Below are 23669 nucleotides of genomic sequence, written 5' to 3' on the forward strand. Positions count from 1 at the left end.
AATGTCTTTGAACTCTGCACAGCACGGTGACGTCCTCCCCCTGAAGATCGTCACTTATACCACGGTGTCAGTCTCCCTGTTCCTGCTCCTCCTCACCTTCATCCTGTTGTGCCTCTTGCACCGGCTCCGCTCCAACCTCCACTCCATCCATCGGAACCTTGTGGCAACGCTGTTCTTCTCGGAGCTCGTCTTCCTGCTTGGCATCAATCAGACTGACAACATGGTCAGTGGATTTTCAGCCCACACAAAGCGGCTTGTGTCAGCCATCACTGAAGATTAGTGTAGAGGATTGGGCCCATGTTGTTTGTACTTGATGTCAGAAGAGATACTTTCTCATCACTTAGATATAGAACAAGACATATTTCACATGCATATGATACAAAAGCACACCTTGAAATCAAACTCAGCAAACTCTGGTGACATGGCGCAACATGGTGAGAGATAAAGGGGCTTCTACTGGTATTTGCTGTATTAGTGTATAAGAACCTGGCAGACATCATAGGGTATTTATTTGGCCTTCAGGCAAAGCTTGAATGCTGGCTTGACAGAGGATTTTTGAAGCTTAATGGGCTTAGGCCTCCCAGAAAGTCTCTCATTATTTGATTTTGCATTTTTATGATCAACTAATGACTGTAGTTGTTAGGAATGTGCTGTTTGCCAAAATGCCCCTGAAATACAACCTCAGAAGTTAATTTTTAGTCATTTACTGGATTTAACTTTATTATTATAAACATTTTTAATAATAGAAGTGTCAAAATAGTTTGTGTTGAGTTTTAAGAAGTAAATGGATCAAGCTAATCACCCAGACTTCGTAGTTTAATTTGCTCTTGGTTTGGTTGCAGACACAGCCAGAAACACACATATGTGCACAGCGACACACTTGCATTTGCAGGATCAAAAGGTATGGGGTTTCTTTGAAGTCTGCTCGTATAGACGTTTGGACTCACATACACAGGCATACACACTTCTGTATGCCAGTAATGGAGACATGCTTCAACTGGTACCTGTCTGCAGAAGCAGGCCTCAGGGTTGTAGGCTATGGCAAAGATTTCCCAAAACAATGTTTTTAGTTTTAACTTTCTTCAAAGTCTGTAGTACAGAAACATAATTAATCACTTAAATGACAATTAATTTTGCAAAAACAAGGACACTGCATAGACATATGGAGGGACTTAACTGAATAATTTGCATGCCATAGAGCACATTAGTTCCTTCTTGGGAGGTGGATAGGTTTTTTCCTTTGTTAAGAACTGGAATCAGCAGTAAACAGTCTTTTCCAAATGTTTTGACTGACTTCTCACTGACCCTTTTTAAGCTCATTAAATACCCCGTTTTATCTAATTTATTTGATGAATGAAAAAACAATTTCAGCTTCACCCTCAGCCTGTCTTACGATCACTGTTTAGCTTTAATATCATGAAAGTAAGAAATCTAAAATCAACGTGTCACTTCTGTGTAGCCTGGCTAAACCAGATGTGTTTAATCTTATATGCAGACATCAGTAGACTTATCAGATCTATCTCTCAGTCCTGCTGCACTTCACTGGTTATAACTGCCAACCTCCAGCTGTCATCCAAATGTACTTTCTGGCTCAATATCAGTCTTTCATTTCGTTTTCTGAACTATTACAGCAATGTGTTTTGCTTTATTTATGGCAGTTTCACACCTTGTCATTCACACACTTAGCAGAGTCAAGATCAGCCACATAATTCAAGTTTAGGGTCTGATTTACTTAACCTGGAATTAATTGAACAAAAGTTCGGCAGCCGCTGCACATGTGGACAAACCTGCAATAACTTGACTTCTTGTTTCTAAAAGAGAAACAAAAACATTTTGTTCCTTGTTAGTAAAGAATCCTCTGCAGATGTAGTGACCAGATTTGACTAGCAGATGTAGCTGAAGTGAGTTATTCAATGATAACTTCCCTGCTTTCAACTGTACAAGACATATATATCAGATGTTGCAGTGAGGTAAAAAGAGGAGGATCATTTAAGGTTACAGGCTCCTGACAAGTTGAAAGTTTAGATTTTACCTCGTAAAACAATCTGAGTGTTTTGACCGGACGACACGGACTTGACCGAACATGTGCTACGTTATCTGCCTCTGTGTGGAGTTTTGTTAAACTATAAGCCAAGTGTACAATGAATCTAAGCAGAGGAAAAAGTGGGAGATTAATGTTTGCTTTTTTGCATGTCTCTGACCATGCTTGTTTGTATGCGTGCAAGTCCTACATGCAGTTTGGGTATATGTGTCAGACCTGTGGAATGCTGTCAGTGTGTGCCTAAAGCCATATGTAGGATGATTTATAGTACTGTCAAAGTAGTTTTCTTTCTCCTCTGATCTTCACATCTATACACAGATTTAGTTTAATACACTATATCCCAACGACTGGGACATTCCCTGCCATACCACATTCTTCTAACCTGGCAACAGATACGGAAAATTGAAAGAAAGGAGATGAAGAAATGTGAGAAAACTCCACTATAACACAAATTGTAATGGAGCTGCAAACATGCTGGAATAAAATAAACCCATTAAAATGTTGATTCTGCATTCTGGCTAATAAAGAATCACTGTTCATGAACTGTATGGATGGATGGAAAGATATCTCTCACTATTTTCTTTGTCTCTCTCACCCCCTTCTAGTTTGTGTGTACAGTGATAGCCATCCTCCTCCATTATTTCTACATGTGCACCTTTGCCTGGATGTTTGTGGAAGGGCTGCATATCTACCGCATGCTGACAGAACTGAGGAACATCAATCATGGACACATGCGGTTTTACTATGCCATGGGATGGGGCATACCGGCTATCATCACCGGTAAGTAACACACCGGAACTCATATAAACACACTCAGAAGCAAAACGACAGGAGATGGCAGATTGCCAGGAAGGTGCAAGCTGGGACTCGTCTGTTTTGTGGAGGTTGGGATCCTCATAGGAAAATTATTGAGACAGCAGAAGATTTAGACTAATAAATGGCAGACAGTTGTGGATGAATTGGATATCCACACTGTCAAAATGAGATGTAAACAGTGTACTGCATGTAGAAAAGATACAGCTGCACATCTCAGTGGATGAGCCAGGATAGCTCATCCACTTGGTGACAGGTATGGGATGGTGTGTTAGAAATTCAAACATGAATCAGTCCTTAGCTAACAAAATTTGAAATAACCTGGTAAAGTTATTAAGATCTAAAAAGATAACTAGTATAGAGAAGATGTTGGTAGAATAATAGACAAACTAATAGTCTCTTTCTTTACAATGACGCTGGTCATCAGTCTGTAAGTCAGCCCAGGTTCTCTGATGCTGGGTGTGTGCACGTTCATGTAAAATGTTCAGTTGACAGCAGGTGACTAATCACAAGTGTTTTTTTCTGACCTGTTGAAAAGCAACATGGCTGCTGCAGCGTAAGTAGGAAAGAAAGTTGGCATAATGTGAATGCGTAAACTTATAAGTCACTCTCATCATTAAAGCACACGTAGATCTAACAATTATACATGTTTATTAAATGAGTTTGTATGTATTTTTGAGTTATATATGCAGGTAAAGAACAATTCTGTCAGATGCAACACTAGCTGTTTTATCCAAGTTTATTTTCTGTTATTTATACTTTAAAAATGAATATAAAGGATTTAAGTTGTTCAGTTGTTTTGAATAATTAAAGAAACATTTTAAAAGATAAATGGGGACATGAATGCAAACATAAAGACATAATTTGATGCAAGTTGGTGAGTTTTATATTCTGAACACAAACTAGAGGAGAAGATGGCAGAAAATCCTTTAGAATTTAGCGCTTGTTAAAAAAACTAAAAGGAATTTAAATGGCTTTCTTAAGAGTAATCAGTGTCTGTTTTAAGGAACGTAAATATCCCCCTTTGAGTGCCAGATCTCTCACAAAGATGAAGATCAGTGAAAGTCAAATGGCAGCACAGTCAATGTTTTACTGGAGTTGGAGTCAGAAAGGGTCTCTAGCTTCCAGCATCAGTTGCCAGGGTGATACAACAATATGGAAAATCCAGAAGTGAACCTGAAGTTACCTCAATAAGCCAGTAATCCTGCTTCATAATGAACATTTTGGCATTTTTGTGTTAAAACCCAGTGAGGAAAATTTTAAATGAAATGAATAAATTTTATTTAATACATTAATAATAACATTTAATTTGGGAAAAGGGTGAAAACACGGCCCTGAAAAATAAATTAGGAAAAGTAAAGAATTGTAAGGAACTTTATTTTGACTTTTTAGTATTATTTATTTATACGTGAATGTGTGTGTGTGTGTGTGTGTATAGGTTTGGCAGTGGGTCTTGATCCTCAAGGTTATGGAAACCCTGATTTCTGCTGGCTTTCTGTTCATGACACACTCATCTGGAGCTTCGCGGGACCCATCTTTGTAGTTGTCCTGGTATGTGCATGAATTAACAGATTTTAATTTAAAGGCAATAATAAAACATTTGGTCTTTTGTAGATTTATATAAAAAATATTTCCTTAAATAAGTCCATATATATATTCATACGTCAAACGTAAGAGCACTAATTATATAGAAATAACTTTTCAACTAATGATGTTTTTAGAATAGCTTTTTTATGATTATTTATTTATTATTATTATTTATAGTTAAATTGTACGAAAAACCAAACATCTTTTTTAATGAACTTTTCTTTTTCCTCCTTTGAAGGTAAACATAGTGATTTTCGTCCTAGCGGCGAAGGCTTCCTGTGGTCGCAGACAGAAAGTGATGGAGAAGTCAGGAGCAATGTGAGTCTCTCAGCCACATTAGCTATTCCATAAGTAGCACAGCATGCAGTGCTTAGCATCACTTTGCTGTCTCTGTTTTTTGTTTTTAAACTCAGTCCTGCGCTACGTATGGCCTTCCTCCTCCTGCTACTCATCAGTGCCACCTGGCTGCTGGGTCTGATGGCAGTCAACAGCAATGTGATGATGTTCCACTATCTGTTTGCTGTGTTCAGCTGCTTGCAGGTAAAACAGTTATCCATACACAAACACATGCTGTTAGAGTGATCGTTTCATAGACACCATTTTTATGTCTACACAGGGAGTCTTCATCTTCTTCTTCCATGTGATATTCAACAAAGAGGTTAGGAAAAACCTCAAGAATGTCTTCACAGGAAAGAAGAACATACAAGACGAGTCGAGCACCACAAGGGGCTCCTTGCTCACCGTAAGTGAACAGATGGTTGTTTTTGCTTTTGTAGTAAATTTGTTCTTGTCCTCATTATGGCGTCACTGACTTCTATTGGTAGTCACATCTTTTTCTCTTTTCCATTCATCCTCAGCGTTCTCTCAACTACAACAACACATACACAGAGGATGGCCCACTGTACCGCTCAGCCATCGGCGAGTCCAACGTCTCCCTGGATAGTACGCTCAGGTCAGCAAAGAGCCGCAGCAGCTTCCTGGCTTACGCACGCAGGTACAGCACGCTTACTGACCGCATGGCTGCTCTACTAGACTGCTGCATGACGAGTGTGTGTCTCTGTTTGTGTGGACATATCTTTTTTTTTTTACTTTCATTTTCATTTAGAGACATCTGCTGATGCATTCAGTGTCTCACAATTACTAATGCACCCAAAACCATTATTTACCTGCTCACACTGTTCCTCCTGTATTCTCGAGGGTGAGTCCTCTATTTCTTTCTCCTTATGCATGCTGCCATGTGATGGCGCCTGCAGTGGATAGCGAATCTGCTCGTGTGAATGACCATGCTGAGATTTGCCAGTGCATGGCTTATGCCCTGGTTGCACAGGTCCAACACAGAAAGAGAAAAACATATTAACCTTTATTTGTACCTACAAACACAGAGAACCCAATAGAGCTGCACCCATCCTCAAAATTTATTCATTTTCTCATATTATGTGTTGTTTGACACAATCTACTAACATTTATTTATGTGAGACTTAACTTGGTGCTTAGTACTCTGTTTTCATGTGTTAGATTCTGTGATGAAGTAAATCAACTTATCTGTGTGATTTATTGATAAAGTAAAAGAGATATAAAACATCTGAACATAATGCTGGTTTGTGGGCCTGCTTCTGTTTTACTGTTGGCTGCTTCCTTTAGGACATTTATGTTTTAGTAACAACCCATGCTACAGTTTCAGATAATTCAAATGTAGTATCACTTATCACATTAATAATTTCTAAGAACAAATGACAAATAAAGTTGTCATAAATTAAGAAACATCAAACTTACTATATAACATAGATTTTAAACATAGCAGTCATTAAAAAAATAAGCCTGGTTACATCTCAGTTAAATTGCTTCATTTTCTTATTTTTAATATTAATTTTTATGGAACTGATACTTATAATTTATATGATAATGTGTAAATGATATGATTATAATTTAAATGGCCTAATGCACCAAATCAGTCAGGAATTCAGAACTTTTAATTTTGATTGTGTAAAAAATAATTCTTACTTTAGAATAAAATACACACAATTTACTTGGGCTACTTGGAAAAGAGTGTGGAGGAACATTGTAGTCAAAGCACTGATTATTTCCTTGATCCTGTCCCTCCATTTACCATATACACTTAATCCATTTTAGGGTCATCAAGGCAATGCACACCCTGGATGGACTGCCAGTCCTCGCCTGATATAATCATAATTTAATAGATTTCTGGTTATAATTATATAATAGATTAATAGAATGAGTACATTTTTTTTTCTAAGAGATTTCAATGGCTGCTAAATTCACAAATTTATTATTATTATTATTATTATTATTATTATTATTATTCAAGCTATTTCCAGCTGAAATCAAGTACTGGTAGTAGTTGTATTCTTCCAGGGTACTTATTTATATTTAATGAATAATTTAGAATGGTTTAATTAATTTAATTACTTAATTTCTTACAAAATAATTTTAAATTAGACAAAAAACACCTTAAATAATTCTATTATCTATTAATATCATATTAATTACAGGTTCTGTATTAAACTTCATTAATAGCAACTGGGAATTGTTTATTGTTGGTAAAGAAAATTGGGTAAAAGTAATTAGTAAGTGAAGGTTTGTGGGTTTAGTGGTGATACCCTGCAGTGACAAAAGGTAGTTTTACTTGTTGAGATACTATTAAAGCATACAGGGATTGGACTGGCTAACTAACAGTGTAAACTCAACAATGTTTTTTTTAAGATACGGTCTAAACTCTGCCTGGATGTTGTTTAAAACTTACCAGAGCTCAACCACGACACAGTATTGAGCTGATTCCTCAGTGGTCTGGTCTTGTACACCTGAGTGTTTCCAGTGTATCACAGATGTTTTCATTGCAGGTACACATACGTGAAGTTTAAAAGATTTTTACAGAATGAAACTGACTGACTGCCTCAGCTCGTAAAGCTGTCATCTGGGTAATTGGAGCCGCATCAGGGTCAATGAGAGCAAAACCGCTGGCGGGGGAAGAGATGTGGCGTGCTGCCTGCATGAGGGGGAGGAGGGCGATTGGGGAGAAATGTTGAAAGCAAAAGCAGGAAAGAGGGGAGATGAGACGATACCTGCTGAGGTGGGAATGTAATGCAGACATGCATACCTCTCCCCTGCAGCTGTTAACAGGCCTTCAGCTGCTTCCAGAAGTTTCTCTTAGTTCAACCATCAGACAGTTTAGTCTCCAGTAGAAAATTTTCCCTGAAGCCAAATTTATATTCTAACCCGTGATAAGAGAAGACAGAAGAGAAACAAAATTGCTGAAAAACTTTATTACCTTATTGTGTTTGTAATGAATGAGTCATTTGTTTGTTTGTTTCTATAAATAGACAAACTGGTTGAGGTTCATGTTTATCAGTCACTAAACATGCAGCCAATTTACCCAAACCTGACCAAAACACACAGCTTAATCACAATTTTGCTTTTTCTTTTTAAAATCTAATACAACAGGCAGATGTTTTGTAATTAGAAGTGTCTGGTATTTCAGCAGTTGAAACCTGGCTGTCTTAAAAAAAAAAAAAAAGAAAATTGGTTGTCTAAAGTCACGAGTTGAGGCTTGAATTAACTTCCAGGGATGTTGTACTTTCCCCCCTCTGTCTCCTCTACATCTCCACCACCACTTTCTCATTTTCTTTCTCATCAATCTTTTTTTTATTCTCCCATTTGTTTCTGTCCATATCTTCTCTTAGGGAAGAGTCAGGTCAAAAGCCTAGTGTTTCTTCAGGAACGGCAAAAGGACACACAGATCTGGATGGACCTCTTTTCCACAGAGATGGCAACAAAGGAGACGGTGAGTTATTTGCATGTTGATGATCATACACACAGAATATCTGTTCTGTTTTCTTTTTAGAAACTGTTGCATGTTCTTTCATCTGTATAATTCTCCTTCCCTCCTTTTCTCATCAGACTCTGACTCAGATAGTGAGTTGTCAGTAGATGAACACAGCTCCTCTTATGCCTCCTCCCACTCCTCCGATAGCGAGGATGATGATGTGGATGTCAAGCCAAAATGGAACAATGAGAGGCCCCTTCACAGCACTCCAAAAGGTATATGTTGGTCCTGTTAAAGCTATCAGACACCATCTTTATTCTAACTTTTTGGGTTGTAATGCATCCTTGCAATAGCAGAATTTTGCTGATTTTTTGCTATCTTCCTAGGAGAGTCAGCGTCCAATCATGTGAAACCTTATTGGCCAATAGAGGCCACCACAGCCAGTGACAGTGAGGACCCAGGTGGGACAGAGAGGCTGAGGGTGGAGACTAAGGTGAATGTGGAATTGCACCCAGAAAATAAACTTAATCACGTTGGTGAAAGAGAGAGGGAAGCTCTTCAGGAGAGAGACAGGCAGACACCCAGTAATGCTAAAGACACAGCACCTGCCACTCAGTCCAACAGCAACCACCAACCAGAGCAGAGAAAAGGTGAGAGACGTGGATTTTTTTAAAAATCTTACCTGAATATACTAACCAGTTTTATCCAAAGTGCACTAACATGAGCTGCTCATTCTGTGCAGGTATCTTAAAGAACAAGATCAGCTATCCTCCTCCACTGACTGACAAGAACATGAAGAACCGTCTCAGGGAGAAGCTGAGTGACTACAACTCCCCCACAATCACCTCCCCTCTGCCCAACAACAATAACACCTCCTCCCCACCTCCTCCCTCTGTCAACATCATGGCCCCTTCATCCCGGCCGTCTTCGCAGGCCTCTAACGAAGGAGGAGGTCGCAATCATGACAACAGCTCCCTCGTGAAGCCACCCATCGCCCCACGGCCTCAGATCCCAGTTGGAGCACCAGCGACAAGCATCTACCGGGAGACCAATGGGGGGGTTGCCATGCACTTGAAGTCAGGGACGGTGAATGGAGGCAATGAGTCCGACTCCGAGTAAGTAAAGAATGTCTGCATGATGCAGGAATGCTTTGGTATCTAAGAACAAAAACTAATGATGAATTTGAGTTATTAAACATTAAATCAGTGGTTCACTCATAATGTGAATGAATGATGCTTTAAAAAACAAAAAAATCTATAGCATGAAATAACACACATTCTGCTTAAATACTGCATGCAGACTCCCTGCACCCTTGCATCCATTTTTACCTTGCATGTTCTTATCTCCCCTTCTATCTCCCCTCAACATTTCTTCCTACTTCCTCACCCTCCCACTCATTTCCCCAAAAACCTTTTCCTACTTTAACAGTGGCAGTAATGAGACTTCGATCTGACCCGTTAGGAAAATCCAGACCAGCCTGCCCTTGTGAGAGAGGGAGTCTGCTGAGAGAAGAAGAAAAGGAGGGAGACCTGGAGAGTAATAAAATGAAAGAAAGATAAAAAATGAAGGGATGTTGAGCATATGGCAGATAGGAGGGAATAAAATTTATTCCCCCTGCCGTATCTGCCCATCCATTCCTCCTCAGGTTTCCTCTCTCTGGAGAGCAGTATTAACGGCAGACTGGAGGGCTGCCTGGGACAAGATGGAGAGATGCGAGAGATAGTAAAGGGAATGCTCCGTAGGACTTTACCAAGAAGTGATGCAAAGGAGCCACGTGTGCCAACACCACTTAAAAATGGGGACAAAAAGTCAAATGATAAAGAATGCTTTGCAAACCTTACAAAGATGCTCCTCTGTGGACATAAAGAGCCTGTTGCGGTTTTATTACATTGTACTTAAACAGTTAAAGTTACTGAAACATGGACGTCACGTCAGATCAAGTCTTTTGCACGGAGAAAAAACTGATGCATAACAAACTGGTACAGTGGCATGTATAGTCCTAAAGGATTTCAAGGACTACAGTTGCTCCAAGCATAAGACACAACCTGGTCTCTGTGAATTTTGGACACTTTTGACTCAGATACAGAACAACTCTATCACACACTAAGTGCTCTTCTGTTATGTTGTGTGTTTTTTTAAACTCAAAGGCCTCTACAGCCTCTCAGTGCAGTGTATTTAGAGTGTAATTATTGTGTAGATATTTTTTAAGGTGAAGAAGAAATGATTTATTTTTTATTGCATTTGAAGCAAGGACATGTTTCTAAACTGAAAATATTTTACTGGCGTAATGCTGGGAACACTGTTATGAAAATCACTACATATGCTGGTTTCATAGAGAACAAAAAGTCTGTGTGCCTTTGTTCTGCACTGAGGGCTCACACATGCACACCGTTCTCCTGCAGTAGCATGTAGTGAGCTTTCATAGAATTATATTCTGTTTGAGTCCATGACAACCGTAAGGCCTAAAAGAACATTAAACCAGGAATGAAGAGGAACTCCTCTGTAATAAAACTCAGATTTCCAGTTGGAGCACTACGAACCCGAAGCCTTCTTTTCCAGTGTCCTTCCTGCCAGTTTGTCTGATACAGCAAACTCCTGGTTACCAAAGTCATGAAATACAGCACATAAGCAGATTGAAATTGAGGTCAGTTCAGTTAAACTCAATTTGATTCCAAAATTGTTGAAAAAAATAGACATTAATTGATCTTTTTATCATAAAGGTGAAGCACAGTTTAAAGTATTTAGCATGTAATAATTGATATATATATAAATTTGTTAAATTGTTAGAATCCAAATTGCAAGTCCACATGACATGAACTTGTGTATTTTGCAGCTAATATATGGTAATATACAATGTACAGTACATTTACCAGCCATTGAATCCTTTTGTATGTTATAAACTGCACACCCCAAGTGTTTCGCCCTTATGTAATCATGCTGTCGATGAATGTCTTTGTTTTTGTATGATCTGAGACACTGGAAATGTTTTGTAACATAATGTATATTTATTTTTTATGGTTTTAAAACACTGGAAAAATATGATTGTGATTGTAAAATTAAAAACATTAATTTTTAACCATCTTGTGGATTTTTTTGTCTGTTTTTTTGAAGGAGATGTAGCTTGTTGACGCCTGTAGGACTGTCTGTAACTTAGAAAATTAGATATGTACATTTTTAGAAATGTCAAGTAACAGTAAAATATCTACTACTCACTAAAAACAAGTCAACCTGTCAGTGGATTTTTTATATTCTACATGAGAAAGTTTGGAATTACAGAATATTTCCTATGAGTTTGTACAGTGGAGAAGACTATTTATATCTTAATTTTTAGCTGTGCACACAGAGCCGTGCTAACAATGTAAGGTATAGAAAATTTAACAAGACTTTAGTATAAATCTGCTAAATACCATTAGATTTCAAAATAGTGGGATATAGCTTCTCAGGTTACAGGTTTGAGAAGAAAAGGCCATGCTAGCCATTCCATGAGAACATTAAAGAGAATTTTTACTTTTTCTATTAATATTTCCTTATAAAATGTGGTTGCCATTGCATGGAAATATATGGACCAATTATGCCAACAAGATTTAACTTTTTACTATATGAATGCAGAATATATTATTTCAGAACAACTAACAGCTAACAAGCTGCTCAATTGATATCAGACCATCAAAGTTTTAATTGACCAGTGATGCTGCTTTAAAATTAAGAAATTAAAAACTTATAACAAAATTTTTTAAACATACTCATACCAGCTTGTTTGGCAAAAAAGGTAAGAAAATCTGTATTTAGTAGATTATTTCTTGCCCTGTGTTGTATAAATGTTAGAAAATCTGATTTGTCCCTATGAGGTATAACTTGTAAGGATCATGCTGCTATTGAATGAACAAGACAACAAAATGTAAGGGTAGCGCCCCCCCAAAAATGTGTCAAAATCCCCTGCAATATTCTCCTCTTGGTATTTACTATTTATTATGTCTAGTGTATAGGCTACAGATTTTTCAGCATCCGAGCGTTTACATTTTTTCAACAGTTCGCTTGAAACACTGCTACAAGTCTGTTTTGTTATTCAAAGTTAAACTTTAGCATAACTTCATTAATATTTGTCTGTTGGACTTTGTCTTCAGCATAACAGATTATGGGAGATGGCCTTTCTGTAGTTGGCAGTGAATCAGAGAACTGAGTCAGATGATAATTTTGTGTGGGGAGATGCCTGTAACAAGAACTGCAAGGAATCCCTCTTTTGTCTTTATGCCCTCATAGGCTACAGATAATCTTCATGTACTTATGTCTCATATTTTTTTGGAGAGTCGGATGCCATGTCAGAGCCTGGAAATAGCAAATATGTTACCTTCCCCACACAAACATATAAAGGGCCTGCCAGTGGGTATTGCCAAGTAAATAATTGTGTGCAAGTAGAGTGAAAGGTTAGATGGCAGAATCAAGTTTCACAAGCCAATTCGAAGGTTAGTTGCTATAGCAACAAAAGCCAGTCCTCCCCTCAGGTGACAAAGATAAAACAAGGAGTTAGAAACCTGCTGAAATATGACTTGTGGAGAGATTAGTTGTCAAATTCATCATATCTGTGTGTAAAAAGTTCACAGTAGTAACTTCCTTTTTTCTATTTTAGCATTAATAAAAGAAAACCTACATAGCATCTATTATTCTTTTAAAACAACTGCCAGTAGGTTTGGTGGTTTATATCTTTACCTTAAAATAAAACCTTCTTGAAACCTGAGACAGTTAACTGGTCTCAGTGCTGTATCAAACTGACCCTCTGGTATCTCTCTCTCTCTCTCTCTCCTTCTCTCTTTTATCTCTATCCCATAACAGCCAGGCTAACTGAATTATTCAAACTAATGATAGCCACACTTGCCATCCACCATGCAGAAAACAACCAGGCAGGTGACTGGCTGACTGGTACAATTGTGCCATCTACTGGTGAACATGCAAAGTCAGAAGTACAGATCTATGTTGTACTTCTGTGCTTGAGATTGTTTTTGATAGGCTCTAAAGGTCCATTTCATAGAATTTTTTGATTTAATAAACAAAGAAATAGGCATGAAAAGTTTCTTGAAAAGACACTGAGATTAACCTACTACAGCCTCATTTTTTTCTGACCTAACAAAGAACCTGTTTGCTGTTACAAGCCAATACAAGTCCTATGTTCACTGACTTAGGAGATGTAAACACATCAAGACATTGTGATGGTGTAAAATCTTTGTAAATTTATTTGTTAAACCTAAGATTTCTTTTTCTTTTTTTTTTGTTAAACGTTAAATATTTATGACTGAATAAGCAAGGAACAAATAAGCTAAAGCTCAGCAAATGATTTGTTAAGAGCTCAGCTATTAAACTTATTTTCATTACTGTGGAAAAAAAACAAGGTTTTTAAGTATCTCAGCTATTCAGGGTTAGCCAACATTGCCTTTGTCTTGTGATTGCAGGTCTTCCCTAACCAGTCAGATTGAGGGTCTACATCCGTCTATGTCCAGACTTCTCTTAATGTGCAGTGCTGTGCAAAGGACTTGAAACTGAATTATGGATGTACCTAATTTACAAATGCTATATCTCACCCTACTGTTTACTGTTTGTTTTGACCAGTTTGGACATATGACCACCATATCATATGCACGTAGCCATTTGCATTTATTATCTTAGACTTTCTTTTTTGCATGCTGCTGTTCAAATTGCCATTTCTTTTTGTATTGTTGCTTTTATCTTTTTCTTAGTATTCTATATTTATTTGGCATTCTTGTGTACAGCAAAGTAAAAATTTAATAGTGTAGGAAAACCTGTTTGACGCTGTGTGAAAAATCAATCGCTTTGAAGTCTTTAACTGCCCCAGAAATGGGAACATACTATGTCTGTCTTTTAAGTGCCCAAAGACACAATTTAAAATTGGTTCCTTGCTAGGTTGTCAGTTAAGTAAAGACATAACACTGGTTCTTTCCTTGAATTAGGTTTCTTTTATGATTAAATTACTCATTGGTCAGTGTTAAGAAGCTTAAGCAAAAACATACATTCCTCTGAAAAGGGTCAGGTACAATAATCTAAGTGAAAATGAGTGAACACGCAGTCAATATTTAAAGAAAAACCTTTGAAGGATCTTAAAAAGCCTGGAGAACTATTGCTCACACCTCTTTAAAAGATATCATGGGAGTCTGGCGTCTTTCAAGTAAAATATAGAGTAATGAAGGGATGGCTCAAGACTATCGCACAGTGGTGTATGTAATTAGGATTTTGAAGGAATTTAATTAATTAGCACACAAGATTAAAGTCAATAGTTGTGGACAACTTTAAAGAAAACAGTACAGTAACTTGGCTAAAGCAGCTGAAGTTTGGACCAGCTTACTGTAATTTATCATATATTTTATGCTAATTCCAATACTTTATAATTAATGAGAGAAAAAAACATGGATTTTATCAGCTGTCTGTCTATATGTGTTGTGCATCATCTGCATCATCCATTTTCCTCTTGTTCTATAACTGACTCGGGATGCTCTGCCAGTTGCATAAGACATGTTGTGCAACCCTTCAGAAAATACTGGTTTGGGATTAAAAGGTTTATTAAAGAGTATCTAAATGAGCACAGGGGGAGGATTTGGACAATCTCAGCAGCAGTAGTTTTGCTAGAAGACATCAGAAAAGAATGGCAGGCCATCAAAGCTAATGTGTGTGTGTGAGGGGAATCCCATCAAAAAGCATTAGTCTGCGTGTTTGCTTCATAATCTGAAATGACTACAGGAGCTCAGGGTATTTACAGATCACGTTTTGTGATGTAATTTTCAGCGATACAGAGGCAGCGGCTGAAAAACATAAACATAGACAAAAACGCACACAGATTTCTGTTGTCTCTTTAAACACATATTAAATGACTGGATTATAATTAAAAATGTTCATATAATAGAGAATAATAGCAAATCTGTGACTGATTCCATAGTGAATTCAGAATTCCCATGATAAAAGTGTTGTCTTAAAAAACAAATCCCTCATAATCATAACTGAGAACTGAGAAGAAGAATGAGTTTCGTGATTGCACCGTTTCTGTATTGTACCGTAAACTTACCCAGAATGAATGAAACGAAGGCTAAGTTGTATTATTTTTGGTTTTGTGCAATTTCAGAGTGGAACAAAAGGAAATACCACCCAAATCTATGATTATGCTAAGAGATTTCAACTCAGATAAAATTCCTCTAAGCTGACTGACCTTGAAGAGCTTTCTATGGGTATGGCCAATGAAGATTTATTACTAGAAATTTCTAGTAATAGAATTTTCAAATTTGCTAATTTCAACATACACACTTGGGAAAAAGTGTTTCTGGTAAATGGCATGGAGGTCGAACTGAAGTTTCAACTCAAAAGAGAAGTCACCTGATTTGTAGTCAGTACAGTGAAGCTGACTATGAGCTTTATGTAAAAATCAAAAGAAGAAAACCTTTCTTGTGTCTTCCCCACAGTTACGCATCTAAACTACATCTAAACAACTTTTGGAAAGAAGTTTAGTGGGGTGATGATTTAAATTCAATGTTTTGGCATCAAGGAGGAAAGTTATGTTTGGAGGTGGACCAATCATGCTTTGGGCTTGTGTGAGTGATTCTCTGTTAGAGGAAAGAGGTGATACATTTAAATACCAGTTAATTACACTGAACAAAAATAAAAACCCAACACTTTTATTTTTCATGGGCTGAACTTAAAGATTCACAACTTTTTTTCTGTGGACACAAAAGGCCTATTTCTTTCAAATATTGTTCACAAATCTGTCAAAATCTATGCTAGTGAGCACCTCTCCTATGCAGAGATAGGGTGTGGCATATCAAAACACTGGTTAGTCAGCATTATTATTGCAGAGGAGTGCCTTAGGCTGCCCACAATAAAAGGCCACTCTAAAATGTGCAGTTTTATAACAGCACAGTGCCACAGAAGTTGCAGGTTTTTAGGGAGTGTGCAATTAGCATGCTGACTACAGGAATGACCACCAGAGCTGTTGCCCATGAGTAGAATGTTCATTTCTCTACCATAAGTCGTCTTCAAAGGTGTTTCAGAGAATTTGGTAGTATATCCAACCAATCCCACACCTGCAGACCAAATGTAATCACACCAGCCCAGGACCTCCACATTCAGCAACCTCACCTCCAAGATCATCTGAGACCAGCCCCCCGGACAACTCCTGCAACAATCGGTTTGCACAACCAAAGAATTTCTGCACAAACTGTCAGAAAGCTTCTCGTTGCGCGTCAAACTCATTGGGGTCTCGATGCGACTGCAGTTTGTCGCCATAACCGATTTGAATGGGAAAATGCTGACATACAATGCCATCTGTCACGTTGAAAAGGGATTCTCTTCATGGATTCCACTGTACAGGGCAGATGATCATGTGTTGACATGTGGGTGAGTGATTTGCTGATGTCAGTCTTGTGAATCAAGTGGCCCATGGTGGCGGTAGAGTTATGGTATGGGCAGATGTATATTATGGATGGCATTTTGAATGCACAGAGATACTATGACGAGATCCTGAGGCCCATTCTCAGGCTATTCATCCATGACCATCACCTCACGTTGTAGCACGATAATGCTCGGCTCCAAGGTGCAAAGACTGGTACACAATTCCTGGAAGGCGAAAACATCCTAGTTCTTGCATGGCCGGCATACTCACTGGACATGTCACCCATTGAGCATGTTGGGGATGCTCTGAATTGATGTATATGACAGCGTTTTCCAGTTCCTGCCAATTTCCAGCAACTGCCAGAGAAGAGGAGTGGACCAACATTCCACAGGCCACAATCAACAACCTGATCCACTCTATGTGAAGGAGATCTGCTGCATTGCGTGGTCACACAAGATACTGACTGACAAACACACACACTTCAGTAAACTGCACATTTTAGAGTGGCCTTTTATTGTGGGCAGCCTAAGACGAACCTGTGCAATAATCATCCTGTCTAATCAGTATCTTGATATGCTCCACCTTTGAGGTGGATGGATTATTCCGGCAAAGGAGAAGTGCTCACAGATTTAGACAGATTTGTGAACAATATTTGAGAGAAATAGACATTTTGTGCCCACAGAAAAAGTTTTGGATCTTTGAGTTTATCCCATGAAAAATGGGAGCAAAAACAAAAGTGTTGTGTTTATACTTTTGTTCAGTGTATAAAAAGTGATTTTTTACATGATTTATACACATCCAGCAGGGTTATTGATGGCATTGTGTTTCTGTTAACCTTACAAATGAAATTCCAACATTATTTCTTATTTTATGTTTTTTTTTGTTGTAAATAAATAAATAAAAAAAGCTAAACAACCGACCATGAACACAGACATTTGTGTCAGGTTTGCATGATGCACTAATGTTCTGAAAATGGAAAAAACCACTCACACAGTCCCTCATGTATTTGCCTAAACAAATGTGGAGTTGATCTAAATGTGTTCTTTGTGTTAAGCAGCAGCTGAAGCCACACAGACATCAAAAGCTGCACCTGAAAGATGGTGAGACACAGCTGTGAACATATCTATTTCTGTTTAAAAGGCAGACAGATGAGTCATGTAACTCTTCTTGCTAATTTTTCTTTTTTCTGCAGGTTCTGGAAAATGGTATGTTGGTGATGCTAGTGAAAAGAAGGTAACACTGCAGCTGCAGGATAGCCCAGGCTTAAAGTCCAGGAAGTACCCTCGATTACTTCCTTGCTATCAATGTTCTCATCTCGGGGGTCAGGGGTCAGCTGACTCCTGTTTCGTCCTCACTTATTTGTGTCTTCCCTCCTTCAGACCTCTTCTTCTTTGTCCATTTGAACTAGAACAGTGTTAAAAGGATTGTCAGAGTGATCTTTTTACTTGCGGCCACTTCATCACTTGGAAATACAAACACAACTGCGGAAGAGTCTGGATTCAGTTGCTTGCAGTACACAAATAATCTAAAAGTCTGACATAAGCAACATGCAAAGGTGAGTGTAAAAAAAAAAAACACCAGTTGAAATCAAGAAGAGCCTTTTAAAATGAACAGATATTTGCCTGGTTTAGATCTTTTATGTGTTCTGAGGTCAAAATAAGTGAAATAACAATAATTTAATAGACTTGTAGTCCAGGCTAGAAGTAATATTAGTGAAATAGCTGTAGTTTAGACAGTGTGTTTGTGGGAATTTGGAGGATAATTATCATAGGGGAAGATTTTTATTCCACAGTTACTAATAAAAATACTAATATTTATACATTTTTTTGAGTATTTGTCTTGTAGATTCAGTTATATCAAAAGTCTGTTATATTCAGATAATCATTTGTAAGTAAAAGAACTACAGTATGTGATTTGATAAAGAAGAAGAAGAAAAAACTAAATAAACAGAAGATGGTGTTATTGTAGTTGATTTTTTTAAAGGAATTGCCTCATTTAAACATCTCCTTAAGAATTATAGATTTAGTATTTAAAACCAGCACCAGGCCAGGTAACTGTCTATTGTATGGCCTTTTTTCTGTAATTACTGTATGTTTCCCTCAAGGTTGTCTCCTGTGTACTCTACAAGTTTAATTTCAAGAACAAAAGCTGGGAAACTTTCTAAAATGCAAAAGAAAAAAAAACCTCCAGAAAACTAAAAACAAAAACAAACAAATAAACAAAAGAAACCCCAAAACAAAACAAACAAACAAAAAACCCCAATAAATGAATGAATGAATAAATGAATAAATAAATAAAAATTATTTGCTGCTGCACCTTTTACTGATAACAGTCTGTAAAGTCTTTCTAATCTCTGAACATAGAAAACAGTTCTTACATGGAGTCTTCTGTTAATCTGAGCTGAGGTCATGTCCAGAGAACTCCACCACTGATAGATATCTCATTGCATAATACAGTTCAGGTTATATTCCTGAATGCAGCAGTTGACTGTACGGAAAGAAAATCCTTTTTCTAATTGTCTTTAAAGCTCATGTAGCTGTTTCTCATTCATTGCTATCTGCATGTTAGCTAATCTAACAATAGTTTCTGCCCTTTGGGCTTTACACACAAGTATTTTCTAGGATTTCCTTAATATTTTCAGTGTTATGTACTGTGGATGTTGAAAGATTAAATATGTAACTGATATGCATTAAGAAATATTGGCCCACAACCCATCCTAGCTTGGGAAGAGTAATTATTTGATATAAACTCCTTTTATACCCAATTCTGACACCCTTACCAGTCACCAATTAGCCTACTGATTGTATCTTCCAGACCAGTGCTACTTCAGCATAATAGAAACATTTTTTGTCTCACTTTTCTATTAAATTTTTTAGACAATATTATCTAAACATCATGATTCAGTGCTTAATGTAGGCTTTCAAATGCAAGAAGAGCATGCGCTCTTCTTATTACATTAATTCTTATTACATGGTATATGTGAATATGGAATAAAAATGATCATACACAAACAAAAAGAAAATGTTATTTAAGTAAACAAAACTTACAACATGTGAATAATAATGACACATCTTCACAGCTGATTATCAGTAAGTCTAACATGATAGTTTTTGTTTCTCCCCTGTTGAACCACATAGTCGCAGCCGCGGGGCGATAGGCGGCGGCTTAACTGCTCACATCCTGCCTGATGCACCCTGAACCAGCAGCGGCCCCTTTAAGAAAAGCAGCGCCGCACACTGACGAAATTTCCCTGGCCCCGCCGCCTGCTTGTTTCTGCGAAATCAACAAGAGACGAGGGCAAGGCGGCTGGTATCTGTATCTGCAAGCTGAGGGATAACGGCGCTGGTCAGGCTCTCCAGGGGGGGAGGAGAAGGGAGGGACGCAACTGGTATTTTTTTTTCTTTCTTTCTTTTTTTTTAATGATTAGTGTCCGCCTCCACGTCTAAGCACAAAACCAACAGGAGACGACATTTAGTCGGTGTTCAAAATCAAGCGGATATTATTGGGATGGATGGACCGAGAGAGCAGTTTTCCCCGTGAGACTGGCGCTAATTTGGACGTCCTGAGCAGCAGGTGTATTGAAGGATAAAGCGGACTAAAGGCAATCTCAGTGTTAATGAAACTTTGCTACGATTTACGAGCTGGGTAAGAAGGCTTGTGTTATTTTACATGTTTACACAACACTGTTTAAACAAACAAAAAAATATATTGTTTAACGTCATTTGCCCCATCTGTTTCCTCGGGGTCATCCAAAATGCGGATTAGTTGCTTTTTATTTTGTGTCTCCATATAGCGGATTAAAAAAAAAAAAAAAATGTCGGACCGTTTCATGCATTCTTGTAACAGTTGGCTCGAGGCCTGGGCTAACTTCTAACCGAAAAGTCTTAACGTCCACATTCGTGCTCAACAGTGTCAGGTAGTGTGCGCGAGCTAATGTCGTAAACTGTAGTCATACAGAGATTTCTTAACGTTTCTGCAGACTCCAAGGAGTCTTATTTGAAGTGACTGTCAGCATGAGTATCAAAAGCACCCAGAGAGACCTAAAAGAGGCTCGAAACTAACGACTTCGGAGTTAAAATGACACGCTGTACCATCAATAAGAGGGGAAAAGAAAGCAAAAACAGATTAAAATAATAAAGACAAACGGCAACCAAGAGGTGGAAATGATGTGCAAGGAAAATGTAGGCTTGAATTATAACTACAAATGGATGCACAAATCAGAAAAATGTCTTCAAATTGGTCCATGCTTCTGCAATTATCACAATAACATACATCTGTTCAGTGACTAATAACAGCAGCTGTTGCACAGACATATTACAAGTTTTTGTGTCATAAAAATGAAGCAGACTTTAAACTTGACCTGTTACTCATACACGTTTACACATGAAGCATTGCTGTGGGGAGTGCATATGTGCATCCTGTCAGGTTAACCTTACAGAGTTCAAATTTGATTACTCTTTGATTTAGCTGTTGTGTGTTTTTATGAGTGAGGGGTGCAGATGGACGATTGCTGGAACCATTGATTTTTTTTTTATTTTTAAATGCTTGTTTATGTAACTACATGGTGAAATAATAGCAAAGTAGTGCTGAGATCAAGGACGGGACTGGAGGGGAAGAATAAGAGTGTGATTGTCAGCTGCTCCTTTTAGCTACAGTTGACATATTCCATTGAGCTTAATGTTCGTGACAGTGTGGGAGTAACTCTCAGTACAGGAGCTCTGGTATAACCGCTCCGATTGCACGAATTCACCAAATTGATGTTATTTTTGCACACCAGCTATAATATAAAAAAATAAACTGGTAACAAAAAGAACGTATTTCAGATAGGTTGACTACACACACATTGCCTTGAGGGTTGCATTAGTGATTTGGATAAAAGCTAGATAATTCTAGTTCATGCAGTTTTTCCTGTGTCAGATTTAGTTGACTTGGGCCCTGTTTTGTGGTTGAGACCCCTTCCAACTTTAATGTTGTTTGAACAGCTTGCTTAGAATGGTTTAATTCATGGCAATAGCATAACATCTTTTTTTTTTTTAATTTCTCCCATCTGACCATGTGTTTCAGCTCACATTACAAAAGCAAAAAGGTGAGCCAAAAACAAGACGCAGCTACCTGTTTGAAAATTCTAGATAACATATTTCAAGGCCATGTTCCTCCGTCTCTCTGAGTGTCTTATGAAACTTGGCAGAAGTAGATTACAGCTCCACAGGCGTGCATCTTGCTCCGTGCCTCGTCTCTACAGAAACAGGCACAGTAGGTGATGACGATGATGACAGGATATCCTTACATGGGTTAATGCAGCATATTTGAGTTAGAGCATCTTATCAGAGAAAACTAGCTTTGCATCATTTACCACAGTAACACTACACTGCCACATATTGATCAACAAGTGGTTATGACATAATGTGACTACCTAATGTCCCAGAAAATGCCCTTCCACAGAAAGTGGCCCACTTGTGTGAGAGCTTCAGGTTAATTTTATTCAGTATGCAGCCGATTTAGTGGCTCCAGATCCACACGTTCTCTTTCATGCAGAGTTGGTAGGCAGGATGTAATTATAGAGGTAACTCCTATCCTTGTGCCCATAGTATGTTGAAACCCTCTTATTGATGTAAATAGACATGAGTTTAAGGCATACACCAAAGTAGTCATTTATGTTTCAATCTGGTGTTTAAAAACAGATCAGGACATCCAGATTTAGTTAATTTATGTCTGCATTTCTTAGGTTAGATTTCAGTCCTGACTGATATGGTGGCAGCCAAATCGTTGCCATGGTAACAGCAAGTATGGTTTACCAACACAGCGTGCACATAGACCGAATAATGTCTCCATTTAAAGCACCCACACAGAGTTGAATTGTGTTGAGGGGCAGATCAAATTACTTGGTTATCTCAAAGACAGCTTATTGTTGTTTGTTTAATCCCTACAAAATGCAGACACAGATTTGTGCTCAGGAATGCTGAGAACCCCCCCCTCCCCTATTGTTTTTATACATTTTATGATGGTTGCCGTAGTTTCGACCACAATGAGAAAATATCTGCTTGATACAAATTCCTAATTAATAAAGTTGCCTCATGTTTTTTGTTGTAGGGCTGCACGATTCTGGAAAAAATGTGAATAAATATGAAGGATTTTTGCTTAGAACTGAGATCATGATTCTCTGTCACATTTTTTTTTTTTTCACAAAATGTTTTTTGCACTGATGAATTTTAACAAAACAAAAACATTGAAATTCAAGTAGAATATCAGGCAGATTTCCAGAAAATGTAGAAGTTATGTTGTACAATAGGTTTGTTGGAACATTGCTTTGGCCAGTCATATGCCAGTCATCTCATCTGTCAGTTTCACTTTAATTTATTCTCCTCATTCATGTTGAATCTCGGATCGAGAGTGGTGGCTATGTCGAGTAGATTCAGAGTTTTTGGGTCTTTGTACTTCTCCTTCATCCTGTTTCCCAGGATGTTTGTCTTAATTGAGTTAGTGAAATCTGTGTCATCTTCTTACACAGCCAGAACAGAGGTTTCAAAAAGGTTGAGAGGCGGCTTCATAGAGGAGATGCTCGCGTGTTCACTGGAGAAAGCAACAGTGAAGTCGGCCAGTTGCCATGTTAGAATAAAGTGTCTACTTTTCCAGTCAGGGGACATGTGATATGATTGGAAGCTGAAGTATCTGGACAAATTGCTAGCCTTGTTGGGCACTTTGTTTTCAGTTTCTGCTCAGGTAGTTTGAGTTCCTTTTGGGCCTCAGGAACGTCTCTCCTCTGTTTCCACCTGTGACTGAAGGAGCCCAAAATCTTTTTGCAAAGACCTACCTAATGAATCTTGTATTGCATTCTCTAGAGGAAAAAATAAAAAAAAAGACTCAGTACATCATGAGCTGTTATTAGGCTCTTTAAAATGATCATTCTTAAAATAATTATTATTATAGTGATACAAATACAACACAGTTCATTATTGCTTTTGTTGTTGTGACTATATAAAGGAGCTCACCTTTTGCCAGATGGAGTCTATGGCCAAAACATTGCAGCCTGGTTCAGTCATTCAAGGAGATGGCCTTTACTATGT

The 23669-nt window shown here is 37.9% G+C and overlaps 2 protein-coding genes across 10 annotated transcripts in view; both read left to right on the forward strand.

Moving 5' to 3' along the window:
- The window catches only part of celsr1a (cadherin EGF LAG seven-pass G-type receptor 1a), a 90154-nt gene extending 78862 nt beyond the window's left edge, over positions 1–11292 (forward strand). For 2 of the 5 annotated variants that reach the window (XM_041977832.1, XM_041977834.1), the window contains exons 25-36: positions 23–223; positions 2647–2821; positions 4293–4405; positions 4680–4759; positions 4855–4981; positions 5058–5183; positions 5299–5435; positions 8140–8240; positions 8357–8497; positions 8609–8872; positions 8965–9337; positions 9651–11292. In XM_041977832.1, coding sequence (XP_041833766.1) covers positions 23–223; positions 2647–2821; positions 4293–4405; positions 4680–4759; positions 4855–4981; positions 5058–5183; positions 5299–5435; positions 8140–8240; positions 8357–8497; positions 8609–8872; positions 8965–9337; positions 9651–9675 — 1863 coding nt within the window. In that variant the 3' untranslated portion in view covers positions 9676–11292. The remainder of the gene's footprint in view (positions 1–22; positions 224–2646; positions 2822–4292; positions 4406–4679; positions 4760–4854; positions 4982–5057; positions 5184–5298; positions 5436–8139; positions 8241–8356; positions 8498–8608; positions 8873–8964; positions 9338–9650) is intronic. The other 3 variants (XM_041977830.1, XM_041977831.1, XM_041977833.1) reach the window with 2 other exon arrangements.
- Positions 11293–19829: 8537 nt separating this feature from the next.
- The window catches only part of gramd4a (GRAM domain containing 4a), a 62915-nt gene continuing 59075 nt past the window's right edge, over positions 19830–23669 (forward strand). For 4 of the 5 annotated variants that reach the window (XM_041977372.1, XM_041977374.1, XM_041977373.1 and 1 more), the window contains exon 1: positions 19830–20250. In XM_041977372.1, the coding sequence (XP_041833306.1) occupies positions 20222–20250 (29 nt within the window). In that variant the 5' untranslated portion in view covers positions 19830–20221. The remainder of the gene's footprint in view (positions 20251–23669) is intronic. The other variant, XM_041977378.1, reaches the window with a different exon arrangement.

This window comes from Melanotaenia boesemani, chromosome 23 (genome assembly GCF_017639745.1).
Source record: "Melanotaenia boesemani isolate fMelBoe1 chromosome 23, fMelBoe1.pri, whole genome shotgun sequence".
NCBI lineage: Eukaryota > Metazoa > Chordata > Actinopteri > Atheriniformes > Melanotaeniidae > Melanotaenia > Melanotaenia boesemani.